At 54.4% G+C, this 23,674-nt stretch overlaps 1 protein-coding gene across 1 annotated transcript in view; it reads left to right on the top strand.

The window, feature by feature from the left end:
• Myo18b (myosin XVIIIB) overlaps positions 1-23,378 on the top strand; it is a 224,980-nt gene extending 201,602 nt beyond the window's left edge. Inside the window, exons 41-44 of the mRNA XM_047561579.1 lie at positions 1,324-1,371; positions 2,942-3,073; positions 20,218-21,463; positions 23,178-23,378. Of these exons, the coding sequence (XP_047417535.1) occupies positions 1,324-1,371; positions 2,942-3,073; positions 20,218-21,454 (1,417 nt within the window). The 3' untranslated portion in view covers positions 21,455-21,463; positions 23,178-23,378. The remainder of the gene's footprint in view (positions 1-1,323; positions 1,372-2,941; positions 3,074-20,217; positions 21,464-23,177) is intronic.
• The last annotated feature ends 296 nt before the right edge of the window (positions 23,379-23,674 follow it).

Below are 23,674 nucleotides of genomic sequence, written 5' to 3' on the forward strand. Positions count from 1 at the left end.
CCGGCTGGCGAGGGTGGGAGTGGAGGGTCTGAGCCCCGGGGAGCGCCTCGGTGAGCCGCTGGACCCTGATAGGAAGCACCCCCGGGGCAGGTGGAAGGGAAGGCGCGCAGGCCCCGTTCCTGGGATTAGGGCTCAGGGTGGGGACACCGGGCAGCGGTGATTCTGCCCGCCCCCTGGTGCTGGGGTCCCATTGGGGATCCTTTCCTCTGAATGACCGGCTGGTGAATATATAGCGTTTGGGGACCACAGAGTCTCCCTCCGTCGCAGCTACTCTTCTCTGCCATGAAAGCATGAAGCAATCACAGAAAAAATAAAACAAAATAAAAACTAGGTAGCAGGGCGGATTTGGCTCAGAGCCATAGTTTACTGACCCCTTTCCTGTTGGATTCTCCGGGCACGGCCTGAGGACGCCTGGTCCTGTTAAGACGCCTATGACTTGTGCTTGACCCACAGGGGACATTGCATTCTGGTGGGGACAGGGACACGCAAATAGAAGCCCCTGAGGCTGACAGGTCTTGAGGACAGGGACTAAGGGGCAGCAGCAGCAGGTGCATCCCTCAGAGGAAATGATCAGGACTTCCAAGGAGGGAAGCACCCGAATTCCAGCAGAGAATAAAGCCACACAGGCCCGGGGCTGAGATGGCGTCTTGGTTTTCTGAGGTTTGTGGCTTGGTGGTCTGGACGGGGCACGTGCACACTGGCAGGACCTTAAAAGGCCCCACAGATCTGGCGTTCAAAATGTGATCTTAGACAAAGGCGTCCCGTTGCTCAGCTCTAAAATGGAGACGCTGCTCGGGCTGGGTCATGAGATGTGCTGACGGCGTGTTTGTTGAATGGAGGGATTCTCCCTGAAGAGTAGCTGCGGTCGTAATTAGTTCCGGAGTTTCCCACAATGCCCTGGGAAGCTATCCTGCCCCACATCTGATTTGCTAGCCTGACAAAGAAGGAAAAGCAAATGCCTTGCTTGTGGCAGTAACGATGCTATTAATAACAGCTGTGCGGGTTGTACTTTTTTAAAGTAGTGGGAATGGTTGCTACCATTTAATTAGCGCTATGTATTTGCCAGGAACCACGCTGAGAGCTTTATAAGGGCTATTGCACTTACTTGCTCCAGAATCTGGAGACAGAGCCCTATCATTAGCTACGTTTTACAAAGGAAGAGAGAAGAGGCTCAGAGAGGGCAAGCAGCTTCCCCAAGATCACACAGCAGCAAATTTTGAAAGTGGGAGGATTCAACCACCAGCAGGTCGAATGTTGAAAAACCAAGTTCCCTGGCGCCCGGCAGCAAAAATGTAACACACCCCCTCTTGTGCTTATTTCTAGTGTGCAGACAGCGGTGGATTGTAGCAACAACAGTGGCCGAAAAGAAATGTAAGTTAAACCCCAAGTAGAACCGAGCAGCTCACAAGGGTGAGGCCCTGACTGTCTCTGTGCAGTTCACTCTGGGAATAGCCACACCCACTTGGAAAAGTATCAGCCATGCCAACAAGAGCTTGATTTCATGGTCATCATACGACACAAGGGGTGTGTGATTGAACTGTCCAGTTTCATTTAGACAGAGATCTAAATCATGCCATGGTCCTCAAGCACCTTCAATGGCTCCCCATTGCCCCAGAATAGACTTTGGAGATGGACATTTGTGTCCTGCACGTTCGATCTACCTTTCCATGTCATCTATGCCTTAACCTTTAAGGAGCCCCATCCTTATATGTACACTGGCCCTTCTCTCTAAAATTTCTTTTCCAGTTCCTGTGTGGCCAAGTCCTAACCTTCCCAGGAGACATAGCTCTCCTGCCACTACTTGGGACCTTCCCACGTGCCTCCAAGAAGCAAATCAAGGCTCCCTACTTGCTAATCCTAGACTCTATTCTCTGTCCCTCCCTACAGTATTGTAATTTCTCCTTTATTTTATAGTTATTTATACAGATGTGTTTCCACTTGCTTGGAGTCCTGAGGACAGGGTCAGGTTAAGTCCATGTGTGTGGCTCCACGCTCACGGTGACTGATACAGAGTGTCCTGTAGACAACACGCACACGCACACACACACACGCACACACACACACACACACGCACACACACACACGCACACACACACGCACGCACGCACACACGCACACACACGCACACGCACGCACACACACACGCACACGCACGCGCACACACACACGCACACACACGCACACACACGCACACGCACATGCACACGCACACACACACGCACACACGCACACGCACACACCATCTCCTGGTACATCAACCAGGAAATAATTATTGAATATCTGCATAGATCTCTCCTGTGCTGCTTTTAGTATCACAGAGCACAGAAGAAAAATCCCTGTTCACAAAGACACTCTGGTTAAGATAAGGAGTTAAGACTGTCACATTTGACCTATTCCATGAACATCTCATTTGGGATAAAATTCAATGCCAAGCCGGGCACAGTCGTGCATGCCTTTCACGCCAGCAGCTCAGGAGGCTGAGGCAGGAGGATCATGAGTTCAAGGCCAGCCTCAGCAAAAGCGAGGCCCTAAGCAACTCAGTGAGACCCTGTCTCTAAATAAATACAAAATAGGACTGGGGAGGTGGCTCAGTGGTCAAGTGCCAGAGTTCAATCTCCAGTACCTCCCCCAAAATTTCAATGTCAAGTTCTAAGCCCAAATCCTAGAGGTCTTGACATCTATGTTGGAGCGTGTACGCTAGCACGGGCATCGGAATTGAAGGAGCAGGGCTTACGCCCAGATGTCGTCATCGACTGGCCGGCCGACCTTGGCTGGGACCCTGTCGGCCCCTCCCCACCCACTTCGCCCACCTGTGTGCCGGGGACAGCCCTGGCTCCCGCTCTGCGGGACAGTGAGGGAGGTCCTGCCTGGCCCGTGCGGTGCAGGGATGTCTGGGTATTGCCGGGACGGCGCTTGTCATTGTGCTGCATTCTGATTCTAGAGACAGCGTCTCCCTGGTCAGCTCCCAGCCAGAGGGCAGTCTGCGGTCCTGGCTGAGCTGTACCCTGTCCCTGGCCACAGACAGGAGCCCCTCTCGGCAGTCGGCCGTCAGCAGCTGCGTCCTCAGCCCCAGGTAAGAGTGTCGTCCTGCTCCTGAGGTTCACCCATAGCCCAAGGAATCTGAGCTGCAAGGTTGTCCTTCCGGCCGGCCATTCTTCTGGCCGAGAGGCACAGATAGCCACAGTCCTGACAGCCTGGGCCACTCCCCTGCCCCTCCCTAATGACAGTGTGACTCTCTCAGCCTCCACTTCCTCAAATGTCACCATGAGAGACGATTGGACTCGCTGGCTCAGAGGGTCAAAATGACGAGGATCTAACGCCAACCTCTGCAAAGCATGGTTTTCCAATTATTTTAAATAGTGGCGTGAACCTTAAAGATCACTCGTCATTACAGTGACCTCTACCTCAGCCTTACTCGTTTTCCACGTGTGGATAGTTATGGTTTTAAAGTTTTCTTTATAAAAAAAAAAAAAAAAGTTTGCTTTTTTAATTATTGCTTTTTATTTTTGGGTGCTGGGGATCGAACCCAGGGCCTTGTGCTTGCAAGGCAAGCACTCTACCACCTGAGCTATCTCCCCAGCCCCTAATTATCGCTTTTAATGAGAAGTGATATAAAGAATTAAACCAGGTGCAGAGGGGCACACCTGTCGTCCCAGGAGGCTGAGGACTGCTTGAGTCTCGTTTGAGAACAAGCTGAGAAGCATCCTGAGACCCCCATCTTAAAACAAATGAACAGACAAAGACAAAAAAATAAGAAAGACGAAGGAGGAAGAAGGAGAGGGGAAAGTGAGCTGGACGATCTTTCACCCACAGATTTTAACTTTACGAAAGGCAGATCCATCATTTCCAGGCCACAGGTGCATGTTAATGAGGTCACAGCCGAGAGGAGATGCTCACAGATCCCCAGGCTCGCCCGCAGTGGGTCGCCCCAACGGGTCCTCAGTGGCACGGATTAAATCCACCTTCCCTCTGGCTTTTCAGGTCCATTTCTCTGGGTTCGCTTGGTTTTCCTTTCAAAAGCAGCCCTCTTGTCACTGGGGCTTAATGGCCCTAAATCAGACATTATGGATCAAGCAGATGCGTAATTAAGATGAAGTGCACGCTGCTTGCGCCATGACAGAAGGATAGGGGTGATAAGACAGGAAGGAAACTCACAGGCTGATGAGCGGGCCCAGAGAAACCCTTCCTGGCCTGAGTCTTGTTTGCTCCAAAGCGGGGGCTCTCTCAACCAAAAGAGGGGGACGGGGGGTTCACGCGCCCCTTTTGGGCCTATTCAGCAAATAGCAAATACCCGGCCCACGTCTGCGTTAATCTTAGACGGAAATATTTGCTGTAGAAGATATCAAAGGGAGCCTTTAGCAATGGGGTGCATCCGGGGAATTAATCAAAGCAAGATTGTCTGATCATTGCTCTTAATTAAAAACAAAGGTCTGTGGGGAGGAAGGATGTGTGTTGTCTTCAAAAATTAGGACTTTCCCTTTCTACCTTGGCTTCCCCTGCCCACCAGTGCATCAGGCAGCAGAAACCAGCTGGGAAGTGGCCAGTGGAGAATGCTAATGCTGAGTCCCGTGATATGCAAGTTTCCTAATCAAATCCTGTTACAGAAGAGGGACTGTAACCCAGGGCTTCTGCCCTTACGCACCTGTTTGTATGGGAGATTGTGGGTGTGGTGGTGATTTCCAGGCACCGTCTGAAGTCAGAGTATCTGGATTCCAATCTCCATGCTGTGTGATATGGGGCCGATGGCTTAACCTCTCTGTTCGTGCATCCTCATGAATCAATTGGGGCTGTCGTCAGGATAAATGTGGGGTGAGGCTCCAGCAACGGATGCATGCAGTGGTCTAACCCAGGCTCCTCTGTTGTCCCTCGGGGAGGGTAGGTCCTCAGCAGCCCCAGGCAACCATCTCCAGGGTCTTCTCCAGGAGAAGCTCAGGGTGGAATTGCCGTCACAGAACCTTGAGGGTCAGGAGGCAAGGGAGACACTTGGACATTTGACAAGAAGCTCCTTGTCTGTCCTGAGGACATGTCAGTGTCCCCAGGGCTGACTTACAGTCTGTGCTATTGAAATGTTTGGTGAATGAATAACTGATCAAAACAGTAAGACTGGAGCAGAAATAGGAACTGTATTTAGCCATAGCTCGGTATCCATTGTGGCTCAGAGAGGGTGGATCATTCATTCACTGTCACACAGCATGTAAGTGGAAGAGTCAGGATTCGAACCTGGATTTGAAACCCCTCTGAAGTCTGTGTTTGTATTTGCCCGGCTACTGCAGCTCTCTGATGTTTATACAGGTGTTGGATTGCCCACCCGGCAAAGTGTGTGGAAGACAATCTGTCCTGTTCCTAAAAGTGCTTAAGGACTGTTATGGGTCCAGAGCCTCCTGCATGCCAGGCCCTATGGCGGCAAGAAGCCCTGATCGTGGTGAAACTTTCCTTTGAATCATAGTTAAAACTAGAATTCTAGACCTTCTGAGTTGGACAGAAGCGTTGGGCTTACCTAGTCCAAAGTGTTCATTATACAGATGGGAACCTGAGGTCAGCAGAGGGACGTGTCTCTCCCAGACAGACAGTGAGCACTGGCCAGGGTCCTTTACCTCCAGCTCTTGAGAATCGCACAAAACATCTGTGAGTGAGTCCTCTCTCCACGAACATGAAGGGAAGCACAGGTAATTGTTGAAAAGTTGGCAGTCCTAATTACCCTGATTGGACCACTACGCAGTCTCTGCGGGCATTGGATTCCCACATCAGACCCCACAAACGGGAACAATCAAAAATTGATTTTTCTACACATGCAAATGAACTTTTCTACAAAATTTCTTTTTTCTTTCTTTCTTTTTCTGTTATTATATTTTAAATGTTTGCAGTACTGGGGATCGAACCCAGGGCCTCACACATGCTAAGCAGGTGCTCTACCTCTGAGTCACCTCCCCAGCCCTATTTTGTATTTTATTTAGAGACAGGGTCTCACAGAGTTGCTTAGGCATTGCTGAGGCTGGCCTCAAACTTGCCATCCTCCTGCCTCAGCCTCCCGAGCTACTGGGATGACAGGTGTGAACCACCGTACCCAGAACAACTCTTTTTTTATCTTTTTTCCTAAATTCAACCTATTATGCCCAGTTTCAGAGAAATATGTAGCTGAATTTAAAACATCTGAACTGTAGTGAAATCTCCCCTGGGGGTTAGGGGGGAATTCAATGATACCACAGCATAAATACCATTATTATGATAATGAGAAGAATATTGGATTTCCAAGAAAGACTAATAGAGTTACCCCTTGTCTTCTAACAGAAAAGTGTTGGACGGGGTAAAGAAAGGATATTACAAATCGGTATGTCAAGATAAAGGAATTAATTTCTCTCTTCATAGAAGTAAAATGGTTTGCCTGTTCATAACATGACATGAAGTTCAGATAGGGTTCATTTTCTACATCAGTCGTGTCCGTGTGGGTGATCCTTGCTCCTAACACACTCAGTATTATCAGAAAGACAAAAGAAATTAAAATATAATGAAAGACTTAAAAGCCCCTAATCTCAGCTCACTTTCCAAAGGGATCAGCCATCTTCTGTTTGGTATACACGCTTCCACATCTCTCTCTATGTAACTATAATCATATAGATGCACTTGTAGCAAATAGCATATTTGTTGGCTTTTAAAATCGTAAGTGATACGATGCTCTATTATGTATGCTACTCCTGAATTCATAGGGTGTGCTTCTTTTTTTTTTTGGTGGGGTTATAGAGGATTCAACTCAGGGGCCCTCGACCACTGAGCCACATTCCAGCCCTACTTTGCATTTTATTTACAGACAGGGTCTCACCGAGTTGCTTAGCACCTCACTTTTGCGGAGGCTGGCCTTAACCTCGTGATCCTCCTGCCTCAGCCTCCCAAGCCGCTGGGATGACAGGCGTGCGTCCCTGCACCCGGCTCTTATGGTGCGTTTCTTTCCCTTGGCAATGTATCTTGGAGAGCTTTCCTTACCAGTACACTCAAGTCCATCTTCTTTTAAATCCCTGCAGAAGATCTTAAAGTTAGGTCGTGCTCTATTGAACTCCAGGGCTTCCTGTTTGCCTTTCAGGTGCTTTCCAGATACTTCCTAGAAATCTGTCAGGCTTCAAGAAACACACGTCCTTAGGCGCACAGGCCAAGGCTTCTCCAGGTCAAAGGGCGTTCGCGTGCTAAGTTTGAGTGGGGCTTGCCACACAGCCCAGTGTCCCCTCCACTAGGAGACTCGACCTGAGAGCAGAGGAGAGGAGTCTGGTGTCTGTCCCTGTCTTACCTAGCACGTGACCAAGCTCCCTAAATGAGCCCCTAGGCGCTTTCCAATTTGACTGAGAATGAAGGTCACTTTAAAAACAGAAAGGAGGAGAAAGCAGTCCCCGGCCCACCGCATCAAGTCATGCCCTGTGTTATTTATAAGCAATGTCAACTCGAGAGAAATACACCCAAAGCTCTGTGATCTACTGCTCGGGAGCCCAGCCGCTGCTGCTGATAAATGCACTTCTTCTGGGGACGGGGACACTAAATCACGCTGTGGCCCCTGGAGAAGGCGCTGGTGGGCTTGGTGGTGGCAGCTGGAGTCTGTTCAGGGGTCTCTCTTGACAGCTGGCGGCAGGTGGGACCAGGGCCGCCCTCCAGCACCCTGCCCTGCCGGCCTAGCGGGAAAGCGGTGGCTCTCCCTAATTCTTGTCCTCACAGCCCATCGGGTCCCCAAGCAGAGACTGAGCCCCGTCTGGTCCTGGACTCCCGCCCGCTGCCCAGTGGGTCCCCAGCTGTGGTCCCGCAGGGTGTGGCAGAGCCCGGTGCTGACGACACTGCTTGACCCGAGTCTGCAGGGTGCGCACGTGGGTGTCCTCCGTGGTCAGTCGCTGGCCTCATTTTATTGGCCGATTAACACTCGGGTCCATCCGGCCTCTCCTGCGTCCTCAGTTCTCGTGTCCCAGTTGTCCTGCCTGCACCCTCGGGTCCTCTCTGTCTGCACTGTCCTCTCTCCGGCTCCCCTGAGTTACTTCTTCTTCCCTTCACGTCCAGACTTCTCCTAAGGAGGTCTGCACGCAGCGTGGCCCTGTCCTGCTCTGCCCGGGACCACGCCCCAGGCCCGCCCTCACCCGGGCACCAGAACTTTCTTCATGACGTCGGCAGCTCCTTAGCGGCAAATCAAGTCGGGGGCGGGGGGCAGTCTCCAGTCCTCGGCTTCCTCGCCTGCGATCGAACACGTCTTGGAACTTTTTGCTGGGTCTCTGCATTTCCACCCTTGGGTGCTCCTCAAACTTATTTCCCACCCGACTCCCCAGAGGCAGGGGTGCACAGCACCCTGCCCTGGCTCACCTGCTGCTTCTCTCTCCACCTGAGGGCAGGCAACTCTCTCGTGATTTGCGTCTCCTGATGTAAATAAGCAAGCGACCCCCAAATCCAGACCCCTCACTCTGAGGTTCTCCCAAGTTTCAAATTGATAGAACTTAACTAATGGCACACGCTGATCACCTGCGGGAGTTCTGCCTGCTGTTTCCTGTCCTCTTGGATCTGCTGAGGACACTTGTCCTCCCCCCACCTGTCATCCACATTACGATGGGAGGGAGACTCTGTCACTCATGAAACCACTTGAGCTGGGGACCTTGAGTCACCCCAGCCTGTCATCCCTCACTCTCGTTCCCACGTTCAACTGGTTCCTCGGTCTTGATGATTCTGCTCCCCTCTAGGCCAGGGATTCAGGAATCCTGAATCCTGGGGACGGGGTCGCTGGCCAGCCTCTCTCCTCGGCTTTCCATGATGCTTTGCTGCTCACTGAGGCAGCAAGATGGCGGCCAGCAACCCCAAGCTCAGGCTCAGCCACTCCGAATCCAGTGGCAGAGGAAATCTCTCTCTCTTCTCAACGGTTCCACCAAAATCCCAAGCCCATGTCCATCACTGAAACAGTCAGAAAGGGACCAAGGGAACAAAAGCACCCCCACCTCAGGACTAAGTCAGGGTTCTCACCTGGTTCTGGGACATGGGGCAAGTCCCAATAAACCCCTGCACAAGGAGGGAACAGGGGCTCCCCAAAGGATTATGGGTAGGATTATTGCCTGAAGCAGGTGGATATTAGTAACTGATAGCAAATCCTCTCCTCCAAGGGGAACATGGGCTACGGGAGTGGACTAGATTAGGAAGACAGAGAAAGAGAGAGAGAGAGAGAGAGAACCTAGCACCGTGTTTGGGGCCCCCATTTGGTAGCCTTGGGAAATCCAAACAAAAGCGTGTGCCCTGGTGGGAGACTTGATTGATGCCTAAATTTCAGTGGCCGATCTGTCACCGAGTCATTAGCGGTGCTGTGATTTGAATGTATCACCCAACCCGGCTCTCGAGTCGCTATTGGACGGGTACCATACTGCAGGGGGAGCGTGGAGATTATTGTATAAATTATTCTCACTCACATAATCATCGTGATTTTAATTACTGTGTAATCTTCGCTAATTACTGTTGTATGTATCATTGCTTTGGTGCGGATTTCACACAACTGCTTTGCGTTGGGCTAAAAGATGGCATCTGACAACTTTTCCTTTTCTGGGAAAATTTGCTTTCCGTAAACACTTTGAGCCGGTACTCTTGGCTTGAGGTTCTTGGTTTAAAAGAGAAAAAGATTTAGAGACCACTGCCATGCCTGTTTGTTTTAATTTGGTATAAGGCTGGCTGACTTGAATTCGTAAACGGGTCTAAATTACAGGGTATTGTTTTTTTAAAATAAAGTTGTATTACTTTGAAGGCAATGCAATTACTCTGTAGCAGACAGGAAGCCAGGGGTGGGTCACGTGGGGGCTCCTTAAATGATTAGATAAGACCACTTTGTAATTAGCTCATTAATTATGTATATGTGAATGGATGGTGCTTAGCGTTGAAAATAGCTTGTTCTCAAAATAGGTTAAGCATCTCCGCTAATCTTATTTCAATAGTACATTTATTTACTGGTCTCTGCATTCTTGCAACCAAAGCTCGGGATCATTTTAATCCATCTTGAACATACTTAATGAACCAGCCTCTCCTAAATATAGTTTTATATCTTCCTGGGACATAAGGGTTCTTTTCTGGTTTATCAGATGAGCAGCAAAGATGCTGAAATTGAAAGTTGAAGAAATGTTCGGGGCCCACACGTTGCCCCCCAGAACTGGTGTGCCAGGTGAACCTTGGTGGAGGACTCAGAGCACCTCCTTAGGACCTACATCCCTCCTGGACAGGTTTCTGTGGCCAGCAGGCTGTGTCCCGTCTGCAACCCCAGCCTCGGATAGTAGGTCTGAGGCCTTTCGGAAAACTTGAGGCTCAGCTAAGGTAGCTGCAAACCTCTATAAAACCATTTGCATGAATCAAGGAGAGCTCAGAACATTCTCTTGGAATCTGTGAGTCTCAGGTTGACCCAAAGTTTGTTAAAATAAACTTATGATTAAAATACAGATACAAGAACTCATCATAGCCATGCAATTAACCCCCAAATGCAGACCAGAGCATGGACGGTGCTCCTAAAACCTTCTCATGCCCATTTGAGTCCCAGACTCTGCCTTCTCCGAAGCCTTCCAACACCGCAAGTTAGATATGCCTGACTTTGACCTCTGTGTCAAGCGAGGCATCAGGATGTGGTCTTCTGGCACCCGGCGTTTGTTGCTGAGATCTACCCACGTGCACGCTGGTGCACGTGCTGTAGTCCATAACCGTGGTCTCCATTGGGGGCCGTTTGCATTCCCTCCCCCAGGGGTGATTGACAATATCCGGAGACATTTCTTGGTTGTCATAACCGGGGAGAGAGGTGCTACTGGCATAGAACCCAGAGATGCAACCCAGTACCCCACAATGCACAGGATGGGGCCACATGGAGCTGTCTGCCTCCGAATATCAATTAACCCACCTGGAGACACCCTGATCTTAACGTGCCGTTGTGTGGGTGTGAGAGACCCAGAGTCACTTCGTTATTAATGGCTCAGGGATCCAAGCATTTTGGTCACATCCTTCCTGCCCGGTGATCCCGGCCCACATTCCAAACCCTACAGGATAAACCCCCGTCCTTAAATCAGCAGGGCCTTTCCCAGCAGGCACTGAGTCCTGGACTCTTTCCTCACTGATGCGGGGCAGGTGGGTGGTCTTCCAGGAGCCCAGGTCCCCCGAGGTCGCCAGAGCTCCCCTCTGTCTGGCTCAGCTATAGACCCCTTCCTGCCGACTTGAGTGCAGGGATCCTCCCGCCCTGTTGATGTCCAAGAAACGAACCCGACCGTAAGTCCCTGGTAAGTGGCACTTGGTGCCATGGATCTGTCTGCTTCCTTCTTAGTTGTTGGTTTGGTTTCTATTTGCTTCTTTGGTCATTTCCACCTTCCCTAGATAGTTTTTGTAGGCTTGGTTTTTCCAAGGCCTTGGTGGGCCAGATGTTCAGCACTCCACAGACCTGGGGTTGCAGGCAGGACGCAGCCTCCAAGCCGCAGACACCTGTCCAGGAGGGACGCAGGTTCTAAGGATGTGCCCGAGTCCTCCGCCAGACTCCCGGGGGTTGTACCTGCCCAGGGCTCGGCTCCTGGGGCAACGGATTGGCCCTAAACCTCTCTCCGCTTTCCCAATTCCAACATTTTCGTACTTGTATGACCAGCGCCACAGTGAACACTCGGGAACACAGATTTTATTGCCTAAATATACAGATTTCTGCTGGGTACATATACAGAGGTCATAGGGACATTTTCAGCTCCAGTGAATTTTTTTCTGTTTTGCTTTTACAGTGCTGGGGATTAAACCCAGGGCCTTACAATGCTCGGCAAGTGCCGAACCGCAGAGCCACATCCCCAGCCCTTTCTTTATTTCATTTTGAGACAGGGTCTGGCTGAGTTGCCCAGACTGACCTTGAACTTGGGATCCTTCCACCCCGGCCTCTCAACTAGCTGGGATTACAGGAGTGCACCACTGACCTTCAGCTCTACTAAACTCTCTAACCAAACAGTTGTGCCGATTTATATTCCTAACACTAGCTGTGCTACATCCTGGCCAAAAACCTGGTTTTGTTATTTTTTTTTTAAATTAGTTATGCTAGTTGCTGTTAGCGTACCAGCTTTTGCTTTGAGCTTACACGTCCCTCAGAAACCAACCTTCCCATGTGCTTGTATCTGAATTTGGACAGTCTCTTTGATGAAGTGTCTGATGAAGGCTTTTGCCCTATTTTTTTTTCCTTCCGTTGTCTGTCTTCATTTTATGGATTCATAGAAATTTGTGGAAATGCTCCAGGAATTCTAGATACGAGCCCACGAGCCTTTTTTTCTTTCTTTCTTTTTTTTTTTTTTTTTTTTTGGTACCAGGGGTTGAACTCAGGGGCACTCAACCACTGAGCCACCTCCCCAGCCCTCTTTTGTATTTTATTTAGAGACAGAGTCTGACTGAGTTACTTAGGGCCTCACTTTTGCTGAGGCTGGCTTTGAACTCATGATCCTCCTGCCTCGGCCTCCCGAGCCACTGTGATAACAGGTGTGGGCCACCATACCCAGCAAATCCATGAGTCTTGAGCCTTCCCTCTCAGCGGGAATAAGTTTAGGTCTCACTTTCCTTATCGATACCCACGCTTGCTTATCAAGCATTTTGCAGATGGAATAAACTACTCACTGGGAGGAGGAGCCTTCCTCTTGGGGCTGCTATCTCTCTTAATCCATCGACACACCCACGTCCTGTCCCTTTTCTTCACGTGTTCACAGCCACCTCCTCCAGCGAGGTGGAGTCCCCAGCTCCAGGACCTGCTTCTCTCTCCCTTGCCCACTCCTGGCTGCATTTGTAATTCAAGTTCAATGTTTATTTGGAATTTCTTGCGCTGCGGACCCTTCTTCGTGGAGTTATCCAGACTCCTCACCTGCCCTCTGCTCTCCGGGAGGGAAGGCAGCCCACCCTCCATGCACTGAGCTCAGCTGAGCACTATAGCTAGACCGGGGTGAGCATCTCAGCCCTGCTGCTTGCTGCTTCCTCAGCACGCCCGTTCACCTGTCTGAGCCTCAGTTTCCTCATCTCTAAAATGGGATAATAAAAGGCAGTGTAGCTGGGTGGTTAGGACACGTGGATTTGGACCCCTTGGTTTCAATCTATATCTTCCAGTTATTACCACTATTTATATTTTCTGAGTCTCATTTGGGACGTGGGGAGAGGACATCAGGATCTGCTTCAGAGGACCATAGAGAAGATAAAATCGAGTCATGTCCACAAAGCCCAAAGGTGCAGTTTATGTTGGCTCTTATTACCTGGAATTCGCCTCCGTCAACCAGGACTTAGCTGCTTCACGCTCTGCCTGATACACAGTCCTGGGCCCGTGTCAGCTCCTCTTGTTGTGATTTGGGACTCGGGTGCTGTATCTTTGGACCTCTGCTTTCCCGTCCTGGGCTTTGCCGTATTAAAGCACATCAATACATTTTTAATTTCCTCTGATTTCGGGGTGTGGAGGAGGAGTGGGTGGCAGTACACTTGGAGATGATTCATGGTGTCATTAAATCTGCATGGCGCTTCCTGTGGACGCAGCTGGCCTGCGCTCTGACCAGGCTCAGGCCTGAGAATCACATTCTTTTGCTCCGTGATTATGTCCAATGCCTGTAAATCCAGTGTCTCCTTCACTGGGGCTTCGCTGTTTCCTTCACTGTGTCTCAGTGGGTTTTGAAAGATACGTGGATGTTGATATCAGTTCAACTGAGTGGGCTTCCTCTCCGCCTCCGGCCCCGTGCGCAGGGGACGCACCCGAGGGAGCCGGGAAGAACTTGACGTGGACTCACAGGGTAGATCCAGGCCCTGCCACTCAGCAGCAGGACCTCGAGCAAATGGCTTCTGACGAGGGTGCCTCGGTTTCCTCATCTGCAGGGTGGGGTGGTGATCCCCATCTTGACAAGATGATCTGTAAAATCCGCACACCCCTAAACCTGTCTTTTCCCTTCCTCAACCCGCAGGGGCAACTGCTCCTGTGTCCAGCACCAGAGATAAAAACGAAGCAGTTGCATTAGCGGGGTGACCTGGCAGGGAGGGGTGTGGTCCAGGCAGGGGACGCTGACTCCCCAGCTGGTTTGTTCTGAAAGTGAAGCAGCCACTTCCAACTCCGCAGCCCTAACCCTATGCTGCTCAGAACAGGCTCGAACCAGGGATCGATTCTCCTCCAACATCTGCTCTCAGTCTCAGTCTTCTCTGGCCCTGATGGCAGGAGTCACCAAAGAAAAACAAGTCTTAAATTTTGAAAATACAGCCGGGCAGGGTGGCACACACCTGTCATCCCAGCGGCTCAGGAGGCTGAGGCAGGAGGATCACAAGTTCAAAGCCAGCCTCAGCAACTTGGCGAGGCCCTAAGCCATTCATTGAGGCCCTGTCTCTAAATAAAATACAAAATAGGGCTGGGGATGTGGCTCCATGGTTGAGTGTCCCTGGGTTCAATCCTTGTACCATCCCCCCAAAAAAGATTTTAAAATACAGTTAATTATTAGGAATGCTTTGAAATGGATTAGAAATGCAGGCACCTCCTCATATCCTCGTATCTGGAGGGGCTTGGTTCCAGGACCCCACAGACACCCAAATCCAAGAATGCTCTCCAGTCCCCTGTATGGAACAGCATAGTATCCGTTACGACTACGCCCGTCCTCCCGTGTGCCCTAAGTCATCTCCGGCTCTGTGTCACTCATACAGTGTAAACGCCGTGTAAACAGTCGTGACACTGTGTTTTTAGGGAATCTTGACAATGCAAAAGTCTCCACGTGTTCAGCACGGATGTGATTTTTTTCAAATATTTCCAATCCGGTTGAAGCCGGGGAGGCAGAACCCGCCCACAGGGCCGAGCGCATGCGCACGCTGCACCGTGAGGTCCTTCGCCTTGCTGGGAGTTCCCTGGTCGACTGAGTGAGGACCGCCCACCCTCGGGATGCTGGATGCGCAGGGACCGCCTCTCATTCCTCCCGGAGCCCCGGAGCCTAGGTCGTGACCATCGCCACGCTAACCTCCCGGCAAGGCGAGGCTCCACACGCTACCTGGTTCGAAGGGAAAGGAGTCCAGATTTGAACCCAGGCTTTTCTGCAGCAGACCTGTTTTCCTAGCCCTGCGTGACACCCGAGTGGCAATTCCAGCATGCGCTCCCGTATCGTAGCCTGGGCCGACTAGTGACCCTTGATAACTTGGGGCAACCCACACAGACAGGCATCTTCAGGTAAATGCTCTTGTCTGTCGGCTCATGAGTCAACACTGACTGGACACGGGCTCCAGGAGGGACGCTGGGGTGTCACTGGTGAGCTGAACGTGGATTTGCTGAGCACCTGCTGTGTGCTGAATGCACGTGTTGATGAAGCGCCTGCAGGGAAGCCTGGTGCTTCCCCGATTCTCTCAACCCGTGTTTATTGAGCATCTGCTATGCACCAAGACACCGACCCAGGCGCTGGTGGCAGAGAATACAGTGGATAACATCTGGGCCCATTGGAGCCTTTATCTCAGCAAGGCTGCAAGTTGCTGTGGTTTCCTCACCAGCTTGCTGGAAACCGAGGAAGCCATGCCAGGACCGCGTGGCTAGTGAGTGACAGCCCCAGAGCAGGTCCCAAGACACAGGAAACAACTTTGACCCAATCACGTCACAGACTCTGGAGGAAGCTTGCAGAGAAGGGTGTCCCTGGCTCAGTGGTCAGCTTACCTGCCTCTGCCTAACTGTGTGCCTGCAGAGACAGCCCACCCTGCTCTGCCCAGAGGTCACAGACCCGGCGCCCCCGGTAGAGGACCATAGCCTGTCCTCCCTCCCACACCTAACACCTGGCACTGTGCCTGAGGAATCAGGTGCTCTGGCGGGCGTCTGTGTGGCTCAATGGCAGGTCCCCCTACAGGCTAATCCTTTTTGGATAGACTCTGGGGCAGGCAGCAGAGGGCCTCAAGATAATTCTGGGCCCTCTTTTTAGAGGCTAACAGTCCCCCGCCCAGCCTCCATCCACACCTGCCTTCCAGCCACTCACAGAACCTTCTGTATATCATCCCTCGCCGGCCAAGCCTCTGAGAAGCAGCTGCCTCTCGATTACCCGTCTCTCGTCTCTCACGCAGTGCTGAGGGAGGGGTGGTCCCTCGGAGCCAGCCCACCTGGGAGGACAGCCCACCTGGGAGACCGCGAGTCTTCCCCAAGGGCCCTGGGAAGACAGGAGGGGGTGTGGGAAGGAGCCGAGCCAGGACAAGGACATCGACTTCAAAACACAGAACTCAGGGTCTCACACCAAGGCCATGCAAGGGCTGTTGGAATCAGATGCGGTTCTCCAGTCTACCCAGAAAGCAGTAGAGGCCCGGGACTTGTCAACCTGAGGGGCGACAGACAGAGAAGCCCAGAGCAGAGGCGGGTCTCTGCGTGGTGGAGCCAGCAGGGGGCTCTCACCTGGTGGCTTCTTTGCTTTCTTTTCTTTCCCCTCCCTTCCCACCTCGCCCCTCCCCCTCCTCACCCCTCCCCCTCCTCACCCCTCCCCCTCCTTTCCAACCCCCTGCACCCCGAGAATGTGCACCCTCCGGCTTGTTCTCCCCTTCCAAGCTCCCCAAGCACCAGACCACCTCTGATAGGTGGGACCCAGCCCACCCCAAGTCCAAGACACTGGGACAGCCGGACCCAGTGACAGCCAGGCCAGGACCCTTGTGGAGGGCTTGCTCCAGGTGGGCTGTGGGACAGACACACAGATGTCCCTCTGCACTGGCAGAGCTGGGGCCAGCGTGGCCAGCCTGAGCCCTCTGGACCCGGCACCAGGACGCACAGCCTGGACCTCCCGGCCTCCACAGCTGGGCTCCTGAGGCCTCTCCACCGCCCCCAGACCGTCCCGCCTCATGTCAGAGGTGAGGGCAGATCACCATGGCTCTGTGACTCCGCCTTGTCTGTCTCTCACCTTGCCCTTTAGCCTCCTCCTCCTCCCCCTCCTCCTGCTCCTCCTCCTCCTCTCCCTCCTTTTCCTCCTCCTCCTCTTCCTGCTCCTCCACCTCTACTGGCTTCTCCTGCTCTTCCTGCTCCTCCTCCTCCTGCTCCTCCTCCTCCTCCTTCTCCTCCTCCTGCTCCTCCTCCTCCTCTACCTGTTCTGCCTCCTTCTCCACCTGTTCCTCCTTTTGCTCCTCCTCCTCCTGCTCCTCCTCCTGCTCTTCCTGCTCCTTCTCCTCCTCTACCTGTTGCTCCTCCTCCTCTTCCTCCTCCTCCTTCTCCATTTGCTCCTCCTGCTCTTCCTGCTCCTCCTCCTCCTGCTCCTCCTTCTCCTCCTCCTCCTCTTCCTGCTGCTCCTCCTGCTCTTCCTGCTCCTTCTCCTCCTCCACCTGTTCCTCCTCCTCTTCCTGCTGCTCCTCCTCCTCCTGCTCCTCCCCCTTCTCCACCTGCTCCTCCTCCTCCTCCTGCTCCTCCTCCTGCTCTTCCTGCTCCTCTCCTCCTCCTGCTCCTCCTCCTGCTCTTCCTGTTCCTCCTCCTCCTCTACCTGTTCCTCCTCCTCCTCCTCCTCTTCCTGCAACTTCTCTTCCCTCTTTCTCCTCACGCCCTGTCCTGGCATCGGCAGCCACCCGTGGCGGCAGGACCTGAGATGTGCGAGACCGCAGAGAGCCTGGAAACTCTGCCAGAGACGGCCTCGGTGCCATCACCCCCAGGTGGCAGGCGGCGGATGGGCCCGAGCGCCCAAGACACGCCACATCCATCACGCCCACCTCCTCTCAGGGCCAGACGGGAGGAAATGTGTTCTGTCAGCTCTGCAGCAGCCCCTGGCCAGCAGCTCCGCGCTGCTTATTAAAAAAGGAAAAGGAAGGAAATAAATGAAGGCGTGCGAACGCCACCCCGGCGTGCGTGGGGGCGATTCCAAAGCGCTGATGTTGACGAGCGCACCTTGCTCCCCTCAGCCCGCGTGCAGCTGTGATGGGGACAGAAAGTGACAGGCAGGGCTTGGGAGAGGAGGCAGATGGTTCCGGCAAATTGCGTGTCTCTGCTTTGAGTTGGTGGGGTCTCCCCTTCCACCTGGAGAAGGGGATGCGATGGCAGGACGGGCAGGGTCGCCCGCCTGTCCACCTCCTGCCGGTCCCGCTGTGGTCTTCACGTGAGGCTTTGGGCGGGGGCAGCTCTGCAGACCCGGGAGGAGCAGCCGCCCTAGAGGTCACCTTCATGGCTGATGGTTAGTGACTGATCACTGGGCGATGGGTTGTGAGTCACCATGGCAGCTGTTAGCCGCGTGGCCTCGGTGCCGGGCGCTCGGAGGGCTCTCCACTCACTCTGACGGCCCCTGGGGTGATCGGGGTGGCGCAAGGGCTGCTTCGGGCCAGGGAACAGCCAGTTCCTGTTCCCTGAACAGAGGCAGGAAGGGCTTGAACCGTCCCTGCACAGCAGAGCAGAGTGGGCAAGCGGTCTCACAGGACAGGAGGCTGGGGCGAGGGCGCCGGGCCCCACGGGAGAAGGCTCATCGGCCCCTCCCTCCCGCGGGCTCCCGCTTTGCCGGGTCTGTGGTATCAACCCTCCTCCAGCACCTCACCAGGGGGCAGGTGGGCACCCCATCCCTGTGGAAACCTGCAACGGGACCCATCCTGACTGTGGTGACCTCCCCGGGTTCCAGGCCCAGGGGGCTCTGCCAGCCTCAGAAGAGAGGCTTGTGGGGTGGTTGGAGCCCTGGCTCTGGATCCCAGGAAGGCAGCGCCCCGTGCCTGTCTTGGTCCCTCGGGGCTGCTGTGACCAAAGGCCATAGGCCGGCTGGCTTACAAACCACAGAAGCGTCCGGCCCACAGTCCCAGAGGCTGGGAAATCCAAGGTGCAGGAGGGAGCAGGCTCGCTGCCTGGTTCAGGGGCGCTGTCCTCTCTGTGTGCCCCCCTGTAGGGTCGGGCGAGGGAGCTCTCTGGGGCCGGTTATAAGGGTGCTGATCCCCTCCCTCTGGGACCTAGTGCTGGATCCCCAAGTCCCCATCTCCCACCCTCACCTTGGCGTAAGACTTTGGGAAGAAGAAACCGTTCAGTCCACTAGCGTCCCCGCCCCTTTCCCTGGAAGACCCCCAGGCTGTCTGTGCCCTGGGGTCCCTTCCAGGCCATCGCTGCCAGGGGCCTTTGGCTCGGCTTCCTCTCCAGATTCCAAAGCCTGTGGGCCGCCTTCCTCAGACTCCTGTCCCAGAACCCCAGCCACCCTTGGCGTGTGGAAGGCTGGCCCTGCCCCTGTCTCTGTGGCCACTCAGAGCAGCGAAGCTCCCGGCCTCAGGCCTGATCCTTGGAAACCGCCACTGTAGGGTCTGTGCCCAGCGCTTTGTCTGCATTGGCAAAACCTGACACTGGTATTCTCTGTGCTCCATGCTGGCGGGCGGGACGGCGGTGGTTTCTCTTAGAGGATGGGCTCCAGTCTCTCTGCGGTGGAGGATGCTCTTCTTTATTTTTTTTTCTTTTGGTACCAGGAATTGAACCCAGGGACACTCAACCACCAACCACATCCCCAACCCTTTGATTTTTTATTCAGAGACAGGGTCTCCCTAAGTGGCTCAGGGCCTTGCTAAGTTGCTAAGGCTGGCTTTGAACTCTCGATCCTCCTGCCTCAGCCTCCTGAGTCGCTGGGATGACAGGTGTTCGTCACTGCGCCTGGCCATTCCCTTTGTTGTAACGGTCTGTAATTCCGCCCCGCTGCCAGCTCCTACTTTTTGGTGGTTTGGGGCTCAGCTGCAACCTCCCTCTGCATAAACGCCGAGATCGGTGTGGTCCCAGAACTGTCCTCTTGAGTGTACAGTTGGTTTCAAGATGATTTCATGTGACCCTTTCCCTTTGGAGGGGGCCACCCCGTTCCATGAATAATCAGGGAACACCCACGGAGACACGTATGGGTGTCACGGGTGCTCTGAAGCCCTGCTTTGTGGGACTGTCCTTGGGCTTGGCCCTAAATAAATAAATAAACAGCCCCTGCCTGTCCCCCTCCAACCTTAGAGAAGCGAATCGCCGATTTCACGGTCGGCTCTGGGCTGATAGGTCCCATCTTGTCAGATACAATGCCTCGTGAATCCCAGTCACCCATCCCAGCCGCAGATCCCATCTCCTCGACTCTACTTAGCCGGGTTTAATTATAGTCAGAAATTGCATTTCTGAAAGCCACGAAAAATCATTTCCCTGGCTTGAATTTGCACATTAAATCATACAGTTCATTTGAGAGTGAGGGAGACCTGGCATTTCCAAAGAGAAAATCATATCGACGCCCGTGCTTAGTGGCTCTCACACCAGTTGCACAAATTGTCTGCATCCCATCATTTCCACTGACTGCATTTCTCTTCTCGGCACAGGGCTGGCACGGAGACCCGGGATGCTGGGAGGACCCGGCCGGCCTCGGTGCTCAGCAGAGCCTGGGACGTCGGCAGCAGGACCTTGAGAGACGGCTCTGTCCCTCCCGGCTCCAGTCCTCAGCAGAAGTCCTGCCGTTTTGAGGATGGAGAAGGGTTTGGTGTCCAGAGGAAGCCCACGGAGAGAGCAGGAGCTCTGTCTACTTCCCTGGCTTCTCGGAGTCCGGATCCGTCCCCACTGCCCAGGGAAAAGCTGCCCAGCCCGTCGGCGGCCCTCTCCGAGTTCGTGGAAGGACTCCGGAGGAAAAGGTCCCAGAGGGGACAAGGGTCCACTCTGGGCCTGGAGGATTGGCCCACACTCCCCATTTACCAGACCACCGGGGCGTCCACACTAAGGAGGGGCAGGGCCAGCAGCCATGAGGGAGACCTGTCCCTGAGGTCCCGGGCAGAGTCGGCCCTGGGAGAGGAGGGGGCCGTGGGGACATCGGCTAGGCTCCTGCGCTCCTCCAGCCTCAAGTGCATCTCCACGGAGGGCACCGAGGACTCAGCGCAGCTGCCCGAGAAGCTCAACACCCGCTTCAGCTCCTGTGAGTCCCTCTTAGAATCAGGATCCAGCTTGGGGAGAAAACTGAGCCCCCCAACCCCCCCCAGAGACCCGTTCCTGTCACCCACGCTGCGGCCCCGGAGGAGGTGTCTGGAGTCCTCAGTGGATGATGCAGGCTGCCCGGATCTCGGGAAGGAACCCCTGGTCTTCCAGAACCGTCAGTTCGCCCACCTGATGGACGAGCCCGTGGGCAGCGATCCGTTCAGCTGGAAGCTCCCCAGCCTGGACTACAGACGCAAGACCAAAGTGGACTTTGATGACTTCCTGCCTGCTATCCGGAAGCCCGAGACACCCCCGTCCCTGACCAGGGCAGCCAAAGATGAGCACAACGGTTCCAAGCATTCGAGCGTCCACTTTGAGACGGAGAAGGCTGACCGCCCCTTTCTCTCGGGGATCAAGACCATTTTGAAAAAGAGCCCGGAGTCCAAGGAGGACCCCGCTCACCTCTCCGACTCGTCTTCCTCCTCCAGCTCCATCATGTCTTTCAAAAGTGCCGACAGCATCAAGAGTCGACCGAGACCCCCGCGCCTCGAGGGGGACGGTGGGGAGCGAGCGTCCCCCGAGAGCAGAGAACCGGGCGCAGAGAGGAAAGACGAGGACGTGGAGAGCATAATGAAGAAGTACCTCCAGAAGTAGGGCCAGCAGGTAAGGGAGGCTGCAGCCGCCGGAGCAGCGGGAGCCGCCGGGCCGGGGACGCCAGCCTGGCCAGAAGCAGGTGGCATTTCTGTCCGAATCCCGTGACGGGTGGCTCCCAGGATCTTAGTGGTTTTAGCCAAAATAACGTATTTACTGGTTGCAGAGCACATTGGACGCCCTCCGCGGGGTCACCTGCGGTTCCCTGGCACTTCTTAAAACGCAGGTGTGGCAGGAAGCCAGCGGGCCCTGAAGGAGGAGCCAGGGTTGTCCAGGTCCCCAGCTGAGGCTCATTTTCCTAAGCTCATTGCACCTGGGGGTGGAGGGACCCTGGGGCACCCGTCTATCCTCACATCGGAAGAGCGGAGCCCAACTCCCGCAGACAGACAGACACGGAGCCCCGAGGCTGGGGCGGGGCGTCAGGTGGACCAACCAGGGTCAGAGAGGCCGGGTCACTTCCGCGCAGTCCCCAGGCAGAATCCGCTCTCGGGTCTGTAATACGGTTCCTGGGCTGCGTCATCCAGGTGTCCACGTAGGTGAGACGGGAGGCAGCCAGTAGCCCACGGCCCACGTAACCCCCAGTCCCCGGTTCTCAGAATTTCTGCCCGGCTCCCGGGGTCCTTGCCCAGCTGCCCCGACCCTGTGAGCCAATTCCCTGCACTTCTGCCCACCTGCTTCCTCCAGAGGCCCCGGCCCATCTAGAAGTCACGGTCCCTTCCGCGAGGACAAGCTTGGGCTCCGTCGGAGCAAATTAATTTGACTTTGCATGGCCTCCTCTCTGCTCTCAATCACCAAGTAAAGAGCCGACCTTCGTTTACGTTGTCAGGCTCCCGGGGACCTGGGAAGCCATTTCGAAGGCCGAGGAGAGGGCACAGGTCCTCGCGGGGAACCGTCCCTGGCAGAAATCGCCCAAGATCTTGTCTCCGCCATTTTTTGTTTTTGTAAAATCTTGAGTCCTCTTCGTTCCCCTAAGCAAGGTGCTTCTTGGAGCACCTGCCTAAAAATGTTGATTTCCATGCTGGAGCCTTGACCTCCACGGTGCAGTCCCTCTCCCCCGGGACTGATGGACTTGGGAAGCAGGCAAGTCCCAAGACTTTGTTCTTCCCTGCAGCTGGCCGGGAGACCTGGGGCCACACCCTCAGCTGGAACATGGGGATAATAATACCAACGACTTCAAGTGACATTGTGGGTTAACAGAGTAGAGGAGGCCCTAGCACAGCCTGGCTCCCACCCGATGCCATAATTGCCAGGTGACCCTGCACTTGGAAATAAGGGTCCTGTATGCGTCAGCTTTCTGTTACTGTAACAAAGACCCAAAGCCGTCATCTTATAAAGAGAAAAGGGTTACGTGGGCTCACCGTTTGGAGATTCCAGTCCATGACGGGTTGTGGTGGGGACACCGCCGGGGAAAACCTCTCACCTTAGGGCTGGACGGCAAAAAAGAGAACGAGAAGGGCTTCCAAAATCCCTTCCCAGGGCCCTCCCCTAATGACCAGAGGACCGTCCGCACGCTCCCTGCTTCCTGGGAGCATCGAGCTAGGAATGCAGGTTCGACCCATGGGTCTTCCTTGGTCCAATCTAGACCAGGTCCCCAGGAAATCCGCCTCGCCTGTTCCCCTAGAGGTTCCCCTCCTGTGCCTCCTTCTCCACCCCCGGGAGCACAGAACGCCAGCCCCTCCCACCCTCCTCCCTACCAAGCCCCTCACGCGCCTGCGTTCGCTTCCAGCCTCGGGAGGTGCAATCCTTGGAGACGTCCAGTTCCACAGCCGCCCGCGGAGAGAGACTGGCCAGGCCTCCCCAGGGGCCCTGCCTGGAGCCACCAGCACAGCCCCCCGAGAGGCGAGAAGGGCCCGAGAGGCATCTCCCGCTGGGGGCAGGGGCTCCCCGTGTGCCTGGTCTGTACAAAATAAAGTTGTCTTCCTTGGTACCCGGGCCTCTCTGCGTTCTCCAGCCACGCCACCTGGGACCCGGGAGGGCTCTTGGGGTGCCCCTGGGGGTGAACAGCATCGACCACACTGTCCCCGGGTCCTGTCTCCTTCCTGTCCAGCTCAGCGGCCTCCCTCCTCCTCCCACTTGGCCACGTTGGCTGACGTGCCTCCTCTTCCAGGAAGTCTTCCCAGTCATTGGCCTGAAATAACTGCCTGCCCTCTGTCCTCCCCTCCCCTTCCCACGCTGGGGCCTCTCCTGTCCCTGTGTCTGTGTCCACCTGTGTGTTTACACACG

Source organism: Sciurus carolinensis, chromosome 8, assembly GCF_902686445.1.
Source record: "Sciurus carolinensis chromosome 8, mSciCar1.2, whole genome shotgun sequence".
NCBI classification, from domain to species: domain Eukaryota; kingdom Metazoa; phylum Chordata; class Mammalia; order Rodentia; family Sciuridae; genus Sciurus; species Sciurus carolinensis.